The 20,098-nt window shown below is 43.3% G+C and overlaps 1 protein-coding gene across 3 annotated transcripts in view; it reads right to left on the bottom strand.

The window, feature by feature from the left end:
* MYZAP (myocardial zonula adherens protein) overlaps positions 1 to 20,098 on the bottom strand; it is a 464,263-nt gene that overhangs the window by 186,793 nt on the left and 257,372 nt on the right. For all 3 annotated transcript variants that reach the window (XM_086958378.1, XM_086958376.1, XM_086958377.1), the window contains exons 6-8: positions 10,030 to 10,143; positions 6,930 to 7,082; positions 2,174 to 2,299 (exon numbers count right to left, since the gene is read on the bottom strand). In XM_086958378.1, coding sequence (XP_086814504.1) covers positions 2,174 to 2,299; positions 6,930 to 7,082; positions 10,030 to 10,143 — 393 coding nt within the window. The remainder of the gene's footprint in view (positions 1 to 2,173; positions 2,300 to 6,929; positions 7,083 to 10,029; positions 10,144 to 20,098) is intronic.

Genomic DNA, 20,098 nt, shown 5'->3' with positions numbered 1-20,098 from the left:
TAACCAGCAGACTGGACTACGTGAACTCCCTCTATGCTGTAATCAACAAATCCCTGCTCTGAACACTCCAGAACATCCAAAACACAGCTGTCAGACTCATCCTAGGCCCCCATGACAAGAACACATCACCCACCACCTACGAGACTTCCACTGGCTCCCCGTCGAGAAGAGAGTGACCTACAAGCTACTCACTCAGGCCTACTAATCCCTCCGCAACATCAGACCCTAGTACCTCAATGAAAGAGTCTCCTTCTACGCACCCAAGAGAACCCTTTGCTCTGCTGACCTCGCCTGGGCAAAACCCCTCGCATCCACAGAACCAGAACGGGTGGAGGAGCCTTCTCCTACATCGCGGCAAAAACCTGGAACGAGCTACTGCTCTGCATCAGATGTTCCCCCAGTGTGAATGCCTTAAGGAAGAGCCTAAGGGCCTGGCTATTTGAGTAAAATGGAGCCGCATGCAGCTGTACGACCTCCCCCCACCCAGCGCCTGAGACCCTCACGGGTGAGTAGCTCATTTCATAAATCCCTGATTGATCATAATTGTATTCAAAATCTACATAATTAATCATTAGTTGCCTTGGTTCTAAAGAGGAATACCATGACATGCATTTTAGAAACCGAATTTAACCAGGCCGATGAAAATAGTTTAAGCAATTGTAAAATAGTTTATCTAAAATCTGGTCAAGCGACTAATGGCTGAATAATAAAGAAAGAAAAAACAGAATGTGACAAAAGAAAAAAATCAGCTTGGTAATACACATAAGCACCCTTGACAGGAGATGAGGGGGACCCTAGTAAAGCCACTGTTCCCCTGCTGTTAAAGACACCCTCATAGCTGTAACTGGTTAGCAGGATGCCACAGAGGTAGGAGAATAATAAGGGCTTTCTTTTATTTTCATGTGGAGTTTTATATAGCGCACACTAGACCCGAAGGTATCAGAGCGATTTACATGAGCACCTGTTACGTTAGACAGATGCATTCATTTTTTTTGTTAGGCACAGGGAGATTAAGTGATTTGCCCAGAATCACAAAATGTTGAGTGTCTCTGCAAAGACTCGAACCCGGTTCCCCAGCTACGAAGTGAACCGCCCTAACCATTAGGCCACATTCTCTTCCCTTTCTAGCTAATTGGTAGCTAATGGATAAGACATGAAATATTGCTTGTGTTCTTGATGTTTTGATTACCCAAAATAAGAAGCTTCCTTCACAATTATAAATACATGTGAACAAATTGTCATTAAAAAGCTTGACTGCCACTGCAACAGCCAGAGGAGCCCAATTAGTACAGAAAGAAAAAGCAAGCCCAGATTAAAGCTCCTAGCGCCATGCAGCTCTAGCTCTTAAGTGAGTTGCCAAAATATGTTTGATGAACGAGATCAAAACAGAGGCATTTTCAATGTAGTAACTTCAATATTGGGCCTGTGATGAAGAAAGGGTTAACAGAAGGTATTCAACCAGCTCTGCCATAGTTCAGACATTTGCAGCAAAGAAATTAAAAAAATAACCAAGTGGACTTAAAGTAAATAATCATTTTTGTTACTTAGAACAAGGTGAAAAACACTAAATATTGACATTTCATCTACATGGAACTGGAGGCACAGATACCAGAATCCCACTGTTACACAGAGCCTAGAATGAACTCTAGTATCAATAGATCACTGCGTAGTAATGTTAGAGGAGTCTTTTGAGGAATATTTGGAATAGAAAATATACGACAATGGATTACTAACTAAAGAAAGATGCATGCCATGAAATTAAGCAGTTGGAAAAACAGGCATCCTAGATTGTATCATAAGGCTGTACAAGGTAATGTTTTCTAAAATTAGAAAACAAATAACACTAATAGTACTAACACAATGATTAAATATTGTAGCCGTGAGCATGAAACACAATCTGACTTTAAAAAAAGAAAACTATAAACTTAGAGTTTAAGTCATTTCCAATCTACAGAAAAAATAGAACTCAGCAGAAGGTGCATTGGAAGGATTTGTGGGGCATGGAAATAATTAACAGGAATGTGCCCTTACATCAAACAAGAATTTGTGAAGCAGAAAGACTGGACTTCTAGTACCTTGTGATGACATTTAGGCAGGGGGGAAAGTTCAAATATATCCATAAGCGTACTGAAAATAATAGCAATGGCAAAACATCAAGACTAGATGTACATACTACTAGAGCTTCTCTCTCCGCAAAATGCTTTGCTTCTTCTTCTTGTAGCCTCTCTTCATACTGTCTGTGTAATTTTCTCGTCATCTCCCTCATAACGTCAGCATTCGCTTCCTGTGAAGATTCCACCTACCAAAGAAAATATGTAAGAAACAATGTATGGTCATGCACAGTTGTGTGATTTGTAATAAGGCCTGTTATGTATATTTAGAAAATGAAATATCTTGATAATATGACACTGACTAAACAATCTCATACTTTACATTGTTAACATTCTCAATACTTCTCTATAAGAGCTACAGTTAATGTGATAAAACAGAACTCCATCAACGTTTACTTTCACTGACAAATATTTTCATGTGACATTATATACATCAAACTTTGAGAAAGGCTGTTTAAGAATCTTGAATACATCATCTTAGAAATGGAAGTCGAAAACGTAATATCACGCAAAGGTTTGAGCTGTCTTAAGACGTGAAATAGGATCTTCCTTGCAAAGATTGTACTCTTCACCTCACATTGTTCAATTCTTTAGCATTCCCTGGTTCCATTTTTCATATAATGCCAATGTCCGATTGTCTAATGACACATTGTTTTTCTATGGTCAATGCAGTGGCCAGGCACCATTGAGTAATTGGTTAAGGTTTCTATTGTTGGATATCCATGTAGCATAATTCGGTCTTCCATATTCCTGGTCAATAAAGTTGATGTTTTGAAATCCTACAGCTAACTCTAAATTGATATGTGTCACTCAATCTGAGATCTACAGAACACACTATGTTCAATGCAAGATAGTCTTGCATCATTCTTGGAGTTATATTTTGATTGCCCATACACACATCAGAAGAAAAACAAAATCGCACTGCTGTTCAAAATTTTTTTTTTAATAATTTTGTCTTACCTATTGTGCTTTATAAGGTTGCAATCTTGTGTGTATAAAAGATTTTACAACCTATTGTATGCAGTAGAAATTATGCTGTAAACATTTCCCAAGTTTGGCTATGCTTAAATTTTCATGCAGTTTTGAGATCACTTTCTTTAATTTCCTGCCAGCTAGAGGTTTCCAGCATTCTTTTGACAAACGTTTTGTATTGATTTTCTTACATGTAAAGGTTGGCATTGTAAAGACTTGCAAAGCAATGCACTCATATCAGTTCACATTTGTCTTCATAATTATTCTTGGTTCAATTTTATCAACATTCCTAATTACACAAGTTGTGGTCTCTGACTTGATACTTTCTGACAACCTAAATATTTACTTTTCTATAATCTAGATGGCTAGATCCACAAAATCCACCCATCCATGCACATCTTACCAATATCCTACACTCCTCCAGTGCCCTAATCCCAATTTTTTTGTATTGAGGAAAAAAGACCCCTTAAATTCACTGCCATATTTTGTAGAATGTTCTACTTATCCTTTTGTACATAGTATATAACTCCTTCATGGAGGCCTGGTGTCATCTTTCTGTATTCAAGCTAGCCTGGCGATGGAGGGTGTTACCCAGAAACCAGTGCCAGGATGCTTGTTTCCTGTCCAGGGAAGACCTGGTTTGGCAGTTCAAGCTGGACTGTTCTCAAAAGGTACAGGGTCGAGACTGATTTGAATATGGCTAGGTCTGAACTGGGGTGGCGCAGTGAGCTAAAGAACGATGATGGATTGAACAGGGTATACAACGGTTAGCACGCATTTTTTACAACGCAGTGCTGTTACCACGCTACTTTTACCACGCAAGTCGTTACAACGGCTTGCGCTGGAGGGCGCTCCAGGATAGTAAATAGTTTAATTTACTATCCAACTCCTTCCCTAGAGTCCACGGGGACTGGAGTTGGAATAGTAAATTAAAAAATTTACTATTCAGCGCTCCTCCACGCAAGTCGTTGTAACGACTTGCGTGGTTAAAGTAGCGTTGTAACGGTACGCGTTGTAAAAGTACGCGTGGTACCGTCATACATCCATTGAACAGAGGTCTGTGACTGGAGGCGAGTGTCTGACCCTGTGCCTCATGGGACCAGTTTCGGGGCAACACCCCTCATCAGCCAGGCTAGCTTGAATCCAGTGGCAAAGTGAGCAAGGGTTCCACGACTGGACATACCCTGCCAACTAACGGTGAGCAAAGCAAACACAAGGAGAAGATGGACGGAGTGCTGAAACTTTTCAGACACTCACCCCCAGTTACAGATCTGGGTTGAATCTAGGTCTGGGCGGTAAATCCCGTTCCGACCGTGGAACTTGCGGAATTTTGGTAATTTCACGTTCCGCGGATAAAGCGAAATTGCCCAAAATTCTGCGTTCAGCGAATTTGCGAAATTTTTTGCATGTTCACGTTCTCAAAACGCATGTATGGGAGATATTTCCCCATGAGCATGCAAATAGCAATTGTGAACAGGAAAAAAGCATCGCGAACAAGCAATTCCACGTGTTCGCGGAATTTCTGCGTGTTCGCAGAGATTTATTTACTGTTTTGCGGAGATTTGCGTAACGCGATTACACAAATTCCGCCCACCCCTAGTTGAATCAATCATCATTCTTTAGCTCACTTTGATCCCATGCTGAGGCAATGGAGGAGAGATCTGGAAGAATGAGCAGTAGCGGTGAAAAGACATATGCAGGAGGAGGATTGTAGATATAGGCTGAAATGTTGTAAGTGCAAACATAGACGGAGGAGTACTGGAACACACAGGACACAAGCACGTATTGACCCGGGAGTATACAGTAGAAAATTCATACTAACACTGAGTCAAGCAGACAGAGAGAGTGGTGGTGAGGGGGTCCACCCGAGCATAGGGAGGGCGTGATCCTGTTCCTGCCCAACATTGGAAGTTGTGTCCATGAAGTCTACTAGCTTGTACTGTAGCACTTAAGAGGTTTCACCTGCAAATGGTGCCTACGTTGATTATTTGCTGTAACTTAAAATCACAAATAAAGATGTTAAAAAAAACTTTACATGGAAAAAACAAACCTGAATTGAGGGGTCTACTTAGGAGTCACAGGCTACCCCATAACCTTTATGCCAGATGTCATTGAAGCTTTCCAAACACCAAATCAAGTACTGCAATTTAATTCCTGTATGACTTTAAGCATCTACGGAATCATTTTCTCCATATCCTCCTTCAAAATATGTATTGCTTGCTTTGGGCATTGTCCAACAATCAAATAAAGTCGACCTCTTTTTTGCAGGTCTTTCTGGGACACCGCATTATTTTATGTAGTAGAGTTTCCCTATGATGGTTAAGAGCTCATAAATAATAACATTTATATTACCTGTCACGGAAATCGGAAAGTTGAATTATTGCATGGGAACATAGAATTAATAACTATTTTGAGAAATCGGTTGTGGTTTGATCTTGTATGCTGGTGGAATGTGCCTTACTAGGCATTCTGTTCTATAATGGAATGTATGGGGAGAGGTAGAAGGCGTTGGGGAGCGGAGATGCCAAGACCTAGTGAACTCGAAGGTAATGAAGATTGTCACAAGTAAAAACATATATTTCAAGGAATTCACATGCAGGGTGTTCTGCCTGGTGCAGGACCGACTGGGAACAGGAACCAGCCCTGGCAGATTGGTGCACCACCGGCCTTGGGAGCAGGGGGAAGGGAAATGAGGAAGGTGGGTGTGCTAGCAAGAAGCACCGCTCTATGCTTTTGTAACAGGGGGACGATATTGCAGCACTGCTGCAAAAACCTGCCCCCAGTGACAAATCTGGACCCCACAGGGACAAAACCGGCAGCACCCCACTAGCCCTCCAAGGAGAAGCCCGGTGCCCGCTATGGCCAGTCCGGCCCGGTCTTGGTGTAGAGCACACACTACTATTCCAGTGCACCAAATCTACTGGCAGATAACTGTAGATGTGGGAAAACGAAATAGAAAAGATTGGCTTCTTTAAACAATGCATCTATCAGCGGATAATGTTCCTTTAGGGCAGAGCCAAAGGTCCCTACATGTGAAGGTTAAAGAACTGGTCAAATAAGGTGTACAGCCCACTGCATCAAATCAAATCTAAAAACTATAAGCTGAGCTATATGGAAAACAGCCTAAGGACTTATTTTCAGCATGTTCACCAATCCCATGTGCAAGACAAAAGTAAGAGACTAAGCCACAGGGTAAAGGAGGTCTACATGTTTAGAAATAGTAAGCTTTTGAGGAGTCTAGTGGGATAAAGGTGTATCAGGAGTATGGAAACTGGCAGCAAGAAGGCGGATTAAAAGGGTAGGAAAGGAGTATGGGGAGTGCTAGAGTCTGAAAGGAAATAAACCAAGACAGACAAGCACAACAGGTGGACTGGCACAGAGACACATGGAGCACTTGGACATGTGACAGAATACTGTGGTGGAAAGCACTGGTATGGCAGCAGCATTTTCGTTGTATGTCTTTTACTATAACATTGTTTTTGCCTTTTCATATTTAATAAGAGGCGATTAACAGCTGGAAATACACCCATGCAAATGGGTCATAAAGTTTAAAGGAATGCAGTTTCCATGAATGTTTACCTTACTTTCATCAACACACGTGTGTAGTGCACAACTGTGTAATTCTAGGACACGGTTGATGTACTCTTACATCTTGTTGTGCCGTCGCATTAGAAATTAGTTTTTTCCCTGTCGTTAGCTCAGCTAGTAAAGGCACAAGCTTGTGGCAGCACCAATTGTAAAGGCACTAATTGTGGAACTGAATAACCTAGGTGATAATAAAATGTTACTTGGCAGGCAAACTAAACCCAAGACCAAATAGGAAGACAAGATAACTTGATAGTATACCTTAAGCTTCAGCATTGAATTTTCCACTTGGGCAGTTTCCAGCTCTCTCTGCCTTTCCTTTAATTTTTTCAGGGATTCTTCATAAGAAAGTTTCAAACTTTTGATCTCATCTTTAATATCGCAGTTCTCCAGTGTCACATCAACCAGCGTTTTCTAGAAGATAAGCAAATTGCAAAAATATAATGAACATGCTTATGACTGCAAGCAAAACTTTTAGAAGAGTCAAATATAGTAACAGACATTTTAAAGAGTCATAACATTTTTATTTTACACGCCATTGGGTAGCAAATCAACCTCTTCACACAGGGATGTAAAGAATAATTGTATTTCTATTTTCGCACAACTTGGGAACAAATAGTTTGTTATATACACATTTATTTCGAATGGTGACCATAAAACAAATAATTTCTCTGTTGCATTGCTGTCAACTCAGATCCACCAGGGGTCAATTGTTTATGTTGTTATTATAGGTAAAAATATAATTTAACGTAATGTTCTAGGCAAAAAACGAGATGACAAAGGGATTTAAATTGAAATGCCCGTGTTACAATCCATGCAGTGCACAATCAGCTGGGAAACAGTTGCACAATTGTTTTGTATTTAACTTCATTTTGGATTTAACTGGTTTAATATTTTTGTTTTACCAAAGAGAGCATAGCAGTAATGTAGGAGCCTTGAGAAGGCCTCAATCTAAAACTAAGGCAGGCCTGGTGTTCTTTAAATACTGTGATAAGTATAGATAAACTGAAAAACAGCTCACCTCTGTCTCACATAGAGACAGCAATTGGGTGTTGCGAAATGTTCCAGAAATTCCACATTAAAAGGCCCTGAGCTGATTTTCCAACCTCAGACTTCAAGGAAATTAAATGAGACCGGTAATTCGCTGTCAAGACTTGTTTTAAATAGGTTTGTGATTTAGAATGCTCAAGGCCACGTTGTGAGCACGCTTAGACTGAAACGTTGCATATTTATTTGGCATTTCTCCACATGAACACATTTTAGTGATTATGTTGTTATTTGTGAACACGTTTGTTTAATATCAATTAATAACCAAAGAATTGGCCTGATAATTCTACTTTACTATAGGAAGTCAGTGGCAAACCCTTACAGACTTCGAATCACATCCCAGGCAATGAAATTAGTAATCTCTAGACGCAATTAAGGGCAGGGAGGCAAGAAAGCAGAAAAGAATTACAGAATAGAAAGGAGAGCAGGAACAACTGTGTTAAATAAGCGAGAGAGAGAAATGTAGTGCGAGTGCTGACCTGAGCCAGTAAAAAATATAGTCAGAGAAGAAAACAGAACGAAAACAGAACGAAAACAGAACGAGAGTGTAAAAGAGAGCCAAAGGTTAAATAGATAGTATGACAAAATAAATAAGCATTGCATAGCCGATAGGCCTTGCCCAGGAGACTTGCCAGTGCTTATTTCTTTTTTAGTAGACAGCCACCGTGTATGCGTAGGTAGATACAGCAATTACCCTGGAATTAAAAAAAATATATAAAAATGGGTGCAGTGCATGTCTTTCCAGTGGCCATTTTGGAATAATTGTTTTTATGCTTTAAAGAAAAAGCATCCAATGATGGCCAATGTGCATGCATGCTCAGGTGTGATTGACATCTTTGGATGATTTTTTAAAAATAATTCCAAGATGGACACCGTGTATTCATGACTCCCATCCTGCAATGGTCCCTCGCTAACAGAAAAAAAAATAGATAATCAAGAAAGCTGTGCCATCATCAGAAAGGGACTGGCCCAAACCCCACTCGTCCTATTGTTTTGCTCAAGTAGTTATTCAACAACAGACAGATAAAGCGGTCAGTAGGTTAGACATAAAAGGTTAGCAGATTAGAATAGAGCACAATGGAGTGAGTTAGCTGAATGGAGCAAACAGAATTGCAAGACATGTGGGAACATAGAATAGCATAACATGTTTTATTACCAATTGGATTTCACTGCATTTGTGTCAACCATGTGAAAGAAAGAAGACATTTTGAAAAATGCCCCCTCAATCATATGCTAGAATGGGTACCCGCAAATTCAGAGATGTACAAATAATCACTGCTCCTGAATTTCATATTGTTGCCTTTTTCAAAACATAGGTTTCCTTGATACCCATTTTTCACTCTACACATTTCGCCATATGAATTGGTCTATACTTGATACATAACGAAAAACCTTGGTAGAGTGGTGCTCAGGTATTTATCTCTGCAACCAGAAGGGTCTAGCAGACATAGTTTATAGCTGTTGCTCAGAATGACAAACAGTTACAGATAAAAACGTTGTCACAAATGGACGTTTTTTTTCCTACAAATATTGTATATTTGTTACTTTCAATAATTAGTTACTTTGGGAACAAATTGATTGAGCTAAACATATGACCCCTTGTTGAATTCAGAATCTTGTCTACTTTTTAAAAATCTATAGATTTCCTGGATCATGCATGGGGTTCACACCGGTTCCCACCACAAACTGGAACTAAGTAGAAAGCACAAAAAATAGGAAAAATGGGCTTCCTCTTTGAACCAAGTCAAAACTGTTGTTAAAAAATTATTTTTTTCAAAAAAAACACCTCTGTAGGTTACTAAAAGCTGGGAACATGGTGACATTGGCACGCAAACCTTTAGTTGATGCCATTTTTGGGAAAAAACAGATACTTATTGCAAACCTCTTTTTTGGTATTTTTCCCAAACAAAACTAAGTGCAGCCATATTTTTCCTATTTTCCCGGTCCCAATACGGGAATCCACAAACCTCTAGAAGTACCAGGATGTTGGAAAAAATGGACGCTAATTTGGTGTGAACAATATATGGACAAACAATTATGGATCAAAAAAAGCGCAAACTACCCCAAATAGCACAAAAAGGGGTTAGAACTGGGGGGTGGGTGGGAGTTGCAATTGGGGGCGGCCTCAGCAGTTGTAGCTGTATACTCTATGCTTATGCACTTTACTATTACAACATTGGAAAATGGCTAGACGTGCCCATACATACATTCCTACCCAGCTTGCATACATAACTTTCATTACTGAAATGAAATAACTCCAGTTTCACAAACGGGGCCTCTATATTCGGATTTGACAACATGGCTTCCGACCCACCTGTAGATCAATTGAGGCTTCTGTCAAAGAACTAGTCATGGCTCCAAAGCTGTCAAGTGCTGCGGACTGCGCCTGCGCGTGGTTCTCAAGAGTTTCCTTCTGGGCGGTGGATACCTGGACAAACAACAAAGAAGATACAACAATCGATATATTCCCCAACTTTCTGTGTACTTTCAATTCTAGCTTTGACTGTTACACTGAGCACAGAAGATGGGCCTGGCATTTTGTTTCAGCAACAGAAGATCTGTGCAACGAAAACAATCCAGGCATTACATTCTAACACAACACATACATAGAACGCCTGACAAACGTAATTGGTCATGAGTCCTTCGTGCAATGTTTTCTATTGGACCGATTTTGAATACATTTTAAATACTGCTACATGTCAGGCTCCAATTAAGCCTACAACCAGATTGCGACGGATACCTTTAATGAGTGCTCAATAAAGATTATACAGGCAGCATTTTTAAAACTGCGTTTTGAAATCTCGTAAAAATCCCTGAAATTACCTGTGAATTTGTCCTCCAGGAACATAGTCTTCAAAGCCGTATGGGCTTCACTTCATTAGCCAAAGCAGGTAGATGTTATAAGTGCACTAACTAACCAATAAGCAGGTTTTGCACATCAGTGCACCGAGTACAAAGGCCAACGCGTCATACTGTGAATACATTAGTGCTGACTAGGACAATTCAAGGCTACCATTCTCGTTCTTCTGCATCAGAAAGGTCATGCGCCAAAGCTACCTACAAAACGTTACATTTTCATAGATCATGCCTGCTTTTACTCCAGTTCGTCATTTTCCCAATATGAAAGCTCATCAATAAACAGATCTAATCCGATCTCCGAGACGAAGCCGGGACCGGTGGCTCAGTGGACTCCATGGGCCCTTGCCGCCACTGCAAAGGCCTGTGTACGACCTCATGGTCACAGGTTCAAATCCTGGTGGGTCCACTCAGCCTTTCACCCATCTGAGGTCGATAAACGGAGTTCCATTGAGTTGGGAAACAAACATCTGTTAATCAGTGCAAGAAGCCTACAGGTGAACGTGTTATTTACCAATACACATCTTATAATACCCATCTCATATGTTCATGTGTATGTGGAAGCAGCCTTTTATCTGTGGCACACATGCCCAAGGGGCAACACAGCACGCTCTAGCCTGATAAAAAATAATAGCTTAACTGTGTTTAATATCTCGATTTGTATACAGTGCGTTGTACCTCACTGTGGTTGCTAAGCGCTGTAAATGACATTACTATTATCCGGTTTAATGGTTCTCTTTTCGCCGATCTTTGGAAGGATTGGAGGCCAAATTATTTTTTGCAGTGATTTAAAAATTACGAATTTGTGACGTGCAGATCAACTCACCAACCTATTCGTCAAGTAGTTGGAACGGCATTTCTTATTGCCAGCGTGGAATAAGCCCAGGGGTGCTACGCAAGCGCCGTACAACATGGCCGCTCTCGGAGCGACTCCGGCCGACTCTTGAAGACATGGCATTTTACAGGCGCCCCTTACCCTCCTATTCCTCAGAAAGTCATGTCGGAAGGTGGGTGCAGTACACTGTGAATATTTTTTATTTTGACTCTGCATTGGCTCATTTCCTTCATGTTGCACCGCCGTGCCAGGAGCTCCCCAGGCCAAACAGGATTACTTTAGAAGTCATCCCAGAGTCATTGGATGATCATCCAACTACTGTAGAAGTCATTTTCTCACCGTCACACATCATCAAACTGTTGAAGTCATCAGGTAAGTGTTAGACACGAACAACAAAGGCGTGTATGAGCAGGGTGCGAGGACCGCGTTTAGGAGGGATTTACGACAGAAGTAACAAGGGAGCAAGTTCAGAAGTAAGGAGAGGGTTGGAGGGGCGGGGATTTAAAATGGAAATTGGAAAGCAAAGGGAGGGGGAAGAACAGAGGTTATAGGGGAGGAAGGGTAGTGAGTAGTTAGGACAGATTTCGGTCATGGGTTGGTAGAGAGCCAGGGCAGGGATTAGAATTGAATGAACTAGGATAGAGAGTAAACGATGACAGGGTTAAGAGAGATCTGGAGCGGGTTATGACCGACCTCCAACGGTTCTGAGAGGGTCAGAGCCACGGGTTTGAGAGGAAGCTAAGAGGGGACAGGGACAATTGTTCGAGGGGATGCTGAGAGGGGCTAGAGTAGAATGCGAGCACTGAGGACATGCCTTGAAAGTGGGACAGGTCAGAGAGAGAGTAATCTTGGGACGGTTTATCAATATTCATGGTTTGGGAGGGAGGTAAGAAACAAGAGGAAAGACGCAACATGAAACCTCCCGACTACAAGTAGGGCCCGGGCTCTACAGAACAACCCTTACAAAAAGTTTGACTTTTATTTAAAAATGGGACACATCATATTACTCTGCTAGGTTTTCTTCTGTATTTAAACCTGGTGCAGGCATGTTCAGCCGCTGTTCGCGCACGAGTTAGGATTACTCCGGGGCACAGGGCAGAACGGACTTGTTCTAACACATGTAGGCCTCTCTGGGACCCCTGGAAGGAGAAGAACTTTGAAGTACTTTCTTTTCCCTCCGATAAACTCCAAAACTTTGTATATCACCCCGAGCACTGACCCCTCTGGCACGTGTGTGTGAACTCCAAGAGAGCTGGGGTCCTAGAGTGTGTGGGGATTCTCGACGCAACACTAAGCTGGTGTTGCTCATCTGCGCACAGGCTTTCCGCAACACTCACACAATCACGGACACAGACACGGAGACTTCATTGCTAGTGCGGACAGGAAGTCACGTGCGACTTCTGTCCTTTTATTTATAACCTTCTGGCCACGCCTATCCAGAAGGCGATACATTGTGTAGTAGTGCTTCCGGGGCTCTAGGGAAACCCTCGGAGCACTAGAGCGCTACATCCCTTCCCAACTTGGAAATTTGAAAAGTTCTAAATAAACTGTTCAGCATGCAAAGTCTGCAAGTCTTTGATTTGGTTTGGGGTTGGGCCTGAGGTTGTAGCGCCACCTGCCTCTTGCAGGTGTCGACTCCTGAGGTTGCCTCGGCGATGGCGGGATTGTCGTGTCTGTTGCAGCTATGGGTGGAGGTGTGCTTGTTTCTCCAGTTCCTCCTCCTTCTTCCCTGGCTGCAACCTCTTCATGTCCGGTTGTTTGGTCCTGAGCCGGTAGGATGTGTTTGAACCAAGATATGTTTCGAGTTACCTCTTCTCCATTCCGGCTGGCCGTTATCGGAGTGCCTTTTGTTTCTTTGATAATCCAGGGTTCTGGTTCGAATGGTGTTCGGAATTTTCCTCCTGGTCTCCGAGTCCGGATCAGTACGGTTTCCCCTGGATTTAAAGTTCTGCTTTGAGCGCGTCGTTTGTGACTCGCTTTCTCGTTTGTTCTCTTTCTCCGCTCTTGGGTGTTTGCTGGCGAGTATGGAGCGGGAGTCCAGTTGTCTGCCATGGGTAGTAGGTCTCTTCTCGGCCCGGCTAACATCAGTGGCCGTGGCGAGCGTTGCGTTGTGCTGTACGGAGTGCTCCTGTACTCTCTTAGGAACAGCTGGAGCGCTTCCTCCGGGTCACTTCCTTCAGAGGTGGCTATTCGCAGTATCTTGTTTATTGTTCTCATAAATCTTTCCACCTCTCCATTGGCTTGGGGCCATTGAGGCGTGATTCTGTGGTGTTTTACACCCAGGTTTTGTAGAAACTCTTTGAAATCACTTCCCTGAAACGGGGGTCCATTGTCTGTCTTGATGACGAGCGGGACTCCAAACATGGCGAAGGCTTTAGTGAGGATAGGGCGAATGTTTTCAAAACTAGTGGAAGCTGCTAGATCCACAATGGGGTATTTGGTGTAGCTGTCGACTAACACTACCGTGACTCTCCCATCAGGGAAGCTGCCAAAGTCTAGATTGAGCCACGACCATGGGGACGGAGCCGGGTCTTCTGTGATCACTGGAGCTGGGGCGTCGGGGCTGCTGGTTATTTGGCATGCTCGACATTGTCGTACCACAGCGTCGACGCTCTCTTCTAGGTTGGGAAACCACACTTTCTCGTGCATCCTGGCCTTCATCTTTCGGGTGCCCTGGTGTCCCTCGTGTGCTAGTACTGTCGCTCTTTCTTGCAGTGTTTTTGGGATTACTACTCTGGAGCCTCTGAGTATGAGTCCATTGTCTGCGCTGCTCAGGTCGTTGTGGACTCTCCAGAATTGGGTCAGGCGTGTGCGGTCCGTCTCATTCCAGCCACTGACATTTCTCAGGAAGTTTTCCCACGATCCTGTCCGTATGGCTTCCTTTACGCGTTGAATGACTGCATCATCGGCATACTGAGAGATGATGGCATCAGCTGTGAGGGCTCGGGGACAAGACCCGGTAGACAGCATATTTACGAATGCTTCAGTCTGGAGCTCTTGTTCATTGGTGTGATTATCTTCCTGCGAGGGGTGACGTGAGAGGAAGTCCGCCGAGTTTCTTGCTCCTGGGCGATAGACTAAATCCATTTGATATTGTTGAACTTGGATTGCCCATCGTTCTATCCTCGGCGGGGGGTGAGGAGCGGTGCCTCGGAACAGAGGTATCAAAGGCTGGTGGTCCGTTACCATCCTGAAAGGGTGTCCGGATATGTAGAGGTGAAAATGGTTGCAGGCCCATTTTACTGCCAGTGCTTCTCTTTCAATTTGCGAGTATCTTGATTCTGTCGCTGTGAGCCTTGCTTGCAAATGACAGAGGGGCCCATACTCCTGGTTCTGTTTCTTGTGAGATTAGAGCTCCTAGGCCAACTGGGCTTGCATCTACTAGTATTTCTGTGGGTTTGGTAGTGTCGAAGTACACCATGGTGGTTCCATCCAGCAGGGCAGTTTTGATCTGGTGGAACGCCTTGTCTTCGGTGTCTGTCCACTTCCATGGGTTTTCCTTTTTGGTTAAGTTCCTTAAGGGTTCTGCAATCGTAGCCAGATTGGGAATGAATCTCGCACAGTATTGTGCCATGCCCAGGAAACTCCTCACTTCTGACGCCGTGGTGGGTGCAGGGGCGTTCTTGATGGCGTGAGATTTTCGCGGGTCTATCTTGACTCCTTCCGAATCAAATACATAGCCAAAGAATTCGATCGACTTTCTGAAGAATAGGCACTTGTCCTTGTGTAGCGTTACACCGTATTGTGCAAACCTCTGCAGTGTGGCTTTCAGTCTGTGATGGTGCTCTTCGCTCGTTTTGGCATGGATCAGAATGTCGTCGCTGACATTTAGCACCCCTTGGAGTCCGGATAGTATCTCCTTTATGGTATTCTGAAAGATTTCGGCAGCGGACGAGATTCATAAATTTAGTCTTTTGTATCTTCTCAGTCCCATGTGTGTCGAGAAAGTTGTTATGTAGCGGCTTTCTTCCGCTAGCCTTAGTTCGTGGTACCCTGCGTTAAGGTCTAACTTGGAGAACCACTGAGCTCCATTTAAATCCGTCAAGATGTCGTCTACGGTGGGCGTGAGATGCCGCTCCAGTCGTATAGCTTTGTTGGAGATCCTCATATCTATGCAAATCCTGATTTTTCCGGGCTGGCGTGGTTTCTCTGCTATCACCATGGGAGACACCCATGGTGTCGGCCCAGACACCTTTTCAATTACCCCTTGTGCCTAACTGGCTTAGCTCTTGCTCCACCGTGGAACGGAGGTGAAACGGGATCCTTCGGTGTCTCAACGAGACTGGCTGTATCGAGGGGTCTATATGTAGCTTGATAGGTGTTCGTTTAATGGTTCCAAGGCCGTCGAATAGGTTATGTTATGTTAATTTCGATTTATATAGCGCCAAATCACCGACAGGTCTCTTAGCGCTTGCTTTGGAAACCCGTCCTGGCTTTCCCTGCGAGATAACCCTACTGGGGATCCCCAAGGTGAAGACCAGGCATCCCATCGCAGTGGGGCCGTAGTGGAGATTAAGCAAGCTTTTGCCCAGAGTTGCAGAGTGTGAACCCATGATTCGAGTAGGCACCGCGGCGAGAATTATCGAGTCCTTGGACATTTTGAGCTCAAGACCGTGCATCGTGCACTTCAGAAACGCAGGTCTCTGAGCGGGAACACTGGAGACACACGGAACCTGAAGCTACACTCCAGAGGAACGGGAGTCGGAAAGTGCGCTTCAGAAGAACACAAGTGTGCACTCGGATTCACGGGGCCGAAATGTGCAGTCAAAAAACCTACTCTTGTACACTTCAGAGACACGGAGGTTAAAATGTGCACTTAAAAAGCGCACCCATGTGCCCTTCAGAAACACTAGGATCAGAATGTGCAGTGTAAAAGCTTACTCTTGTACACTCTTGAGACACTGGGTTTGGGATGTACACTCCAGAACCTCACACTATAACACTTCAGAGCCACAGTATCGGAATGTGCATTTCAAACACACACCTGTGCACTCAAGAGAGCAGGGTCGGAATGTGCGTTCCAAACACACACTTGTGCATTGCAGAGACACAGAGTTAGAATGTGCAGTGTAAAGCACTTATGCCCTTGTGCACACTCTAGAGTTTCGTGGGTAAGGGACGCTGACGTCTGGGTATGCTCACTGAAGTGCAGGTGTCTGAGTTAGCACTACAGAGGCATGGCAGTCTCCTTACCACCAGAGCTACAGGTGACTGCAGAGCAGACAGATGCAGGTGTCAGAGTGTGCGCTACAGATACCCGTGTATGAGTGTGCACGCGTGCGGCGTGGGGCCCTCACTTGTTCATAGGTCCTCCAAAGAGTGTAAGCACTAAGAGCACAGGTGTCCACACACAGGGTGAATGAGGGTGCGCGTGTGTTGGACGGTGCATTCTGAAGAAGAGTCTGAGTGTGCACTGTGCACTCACAAGGTTCTGGGGTCTGCCTGTGTAACTCTGCCTCACCTGGGTCTGAGTGACTGTAGAGGGGCCGGAGTCAGAGAGGACAGCCGACAAACACGGGGAACTGCCTTTTCTTTCCAAAAGCTCGTGGCCCCAAGTCTGCGCTCTGAGGGGTCGAAAGTTTGTTCTATGTGAGCAGGGCTCAGAGTGGTCCCCCTGAGTCAATATAGTTGGGCGAGCCAACAGAGGCGTTACACAAGAGGGGGAGGAGAGACTGCATGGGAGACAAGCGCGGCCACACTTAATAAAAACAGATGGCACCTACGCACCGCTGCTGGCTCCTGAGAGCAAAACGCTCTGGGAGTAAACATTCGCCAAGAAGCTGGGACACCCACACACCTTTGACCAATTGCGTGCTGAAGCCAGATGCAAAGGCCAATCGCGTGTGAGCACCACACACACTAGCTTCAACTAAACTTGAAGAAAGCTGAAGTGATTCCAAGAGGTCGATTTCCTAGTGCAGCGCATGCCCTGCGCTATGCTAGACCTGAAAAACGACTGTCTGCACATGCTGTGCATGGCTGGACATGTGTGGGTAGATGAATTTGAGTTTAAAAGAGGGGTTCTGATCAAACTGCAGAACATATGTTAATTCTGGGCTTTACGAACACTGGTCGTATGTGCATGCTAGTACACTGCTGTAGTAATGCGGCTAACACAAAGTTCATACACATAATTTCTTTATTATATATAAAGGCCTCAGCTGTAAGCACCAAGAAAGGCAGACACCTCTCGCCAGCTCCTCACAGCCTTAATGCCTGGTATTCTCAATCACATCACAATGCCCAAATCAAAATATGACATGGGCAGTTAAGGATGGGCACAGGGGACAATAAGTTAATAAATGCATACTAACAATTTACATAACACATCCCAATTGTATAACTTATAATTCTGAGTCTTACAGTATAACCAAAACATCTTAAATACTATAGGTAGTTAATATGGTGAGACAATGTTATGCATGACACAATCTTATCTTTCACTAATATTCATACATATAATCTTTTAACTTTATAGGTTCTGTGCTTCTCCTGCCCATTCTTCCCAATCTCATTTTTATCCCAGGAACCGGAATAGAACATTAGCTATCAATCTGTATATTTTCCTCCACAGATTTCCTCCCTCCACATTCACCTCCCTTCCTTGGCTCACATCACCATCCAACAACGGAAGGTCCAGTGTCCCTTTGCACTTCTGTTCTCATGCTATTCTCTCCTTTACATTTGGAAATGCAACTAATGTGCCACACATTACCATCACTCAACAGAACAGAATTACAAAATATTTGCTTTGCCATTAAAGCCTGTAAAAACCTTCCTTCTCCTACTTTTTTACAATTGTGTTTTTCTTGTTATAATACTCCTTTCTCTACTGAACTTCTGACAACTTTTTTCTTACTTCCAAAGGTGTTCATTCACTCATACTTGACTGAAATCATACCTGCATTTTCTTTCATGATAGGACTACGTCCCAACATTATCTCAAAAGGACTATGCCCCGTTGATCCACATGGTGTAATGCGATAAGCCAACGCTGTGCACCAAACTTCCTTTAGCCATGATAAATTTGGCACTTTAGAAAGTTGAATGGTGTTCTTTCATACCCTGTTAAATTGCTCAACTGTACTATTTCCACCGTGATGAGATATGGAAGTGGTTCCACTCCATTACTTTTTAGATAGGATTTAAAAACTCCTGATATAAATTGGGGTACATTATAAGTAATATCAAACCATGATCTAGCAATACCCTCAGCACCATCTGAGTTTAGAATCATGTTCCTACTCGGTTTTTACCATCACCAGAATGTAGTCCTGAAAAAAATATAACCTGGTTGCCTCCTTTAAAAAGTTGGAACTTCAACCTCTGGAACATTGCAGCAGCAGATGCTAGACAAAAAGGCACCCTTATAAATTGGAAACACCCAAACGGCTTGATAAAAGCCTTCAACCGGCGACAATCAAGGTGCAAGGGTACCTGGTGGTATGCCGCAGTCAAATCTAATGTCGTAAAAATGTCATGCACTTGGCAACAGTTCGGCAATCTTTGGTAGAGGAAATTGGTCTACAAAAATATTCCTGTTAAGATCTTGTAAGTCTACACATAACCAAAGTTTTCCATTGGCCCATTTAGCAACCACCAATAAAGTACCCTAATCAGAAGACTCAATTGCCTCTTTTATCCCTGCATCCTGCAACTTGTCCAACGCTTTGGACACTTTGTCCCTTATAGTCATGGGAATGTTAAGGGCTTTATGTATACAAGGTACTGCATTGTCTTTTAAAATTATCTTGTGTTGAAACACGTTAAGTTACTGAATGTCTCAGAAAAAAAACAGGAAAATCTTTTAATATTTTCTTGACATCTTTGAAATCCTCATGAATCACCATACCGAATCAGAATGGTTGGGGTTCAGAATGATTCCTAGTTCTCCCTGGTCCCACCATCCTAAAACAGGCTCTAGTTTTAGTTATGTAAAGTTTGCAATCTGCCTTCCTGTTTTTAAACACAAACAATAATTCTCTATAACCTATAAGTTCACTAGGTTCCCCAGTGAAGCTTTTGGGTGAAATATCAGGTGATTCAAGATCACCGCCCATAACAGGTACAAATGATTCCTTCCATATCCCTTCATTTTTTTTTATATAACTCTTTTTATTGAAATAGCATCAGTTAAATCACATTACAGAGGGTCAATCAAAGCAACCGAGGCATACATCGTGGGGCAACAGATTAAACAACGTTCATGTTTATATGGGAAGTTCACGGAGAAGGGGGGGTCGTCCAAAGGGGCAGCAAGGGGTGGTGTACAAATTCCCCCTCTGTAGCTATTCCAAGGCCCCCAAATCAATGACCATTTTCGAGGGCATTCCCTCGCAGGATATGCAGTTTTCTCCCTAAACATGCACCAGTCCAAATTGTTTTCCCACACTTCCAGGGTGGGAGGTTGGCCAGCTCCCCACAATTGAGCAATATTTTGTTTAGCAATCATGAAGCCCAAAGTAGCCCATTGCGTATGTGAGGTATTCAAATCAGTAGGCTTCCAGATATTAAGTAAGCACCTCCTTGCTTCTAGTGAAAGAGACCCCAAGGACTGTATGTATGGTTTCGTGTATATTGCGCCAATATGTATTGATGAGCTCACATTACCAGATGATATGTATAAAGGTACCCACTTGACCACATTGTCGTTTGCATAGCCCCCTGTCCGAGTCCCATATGCACCAGCCTC

Source organism: Lissotriton vulgaris, chromosome 2_1 (genome assembly GCF_964263255.1).
Source record: "Lissotriton vulgaris chromosome 2_1, aLisVul1.2, whole genome shotgun sequence".
Taxonomy (NCBI): Eukaryota; Metazoa; Chordata; class Amphibia; order Caudata; family Salamandridae; genus Lissotriton; species Lissotriton vulgaris.
This window is presented reverse-complemented; position numbering and strand designations above follow the sequence as displayed.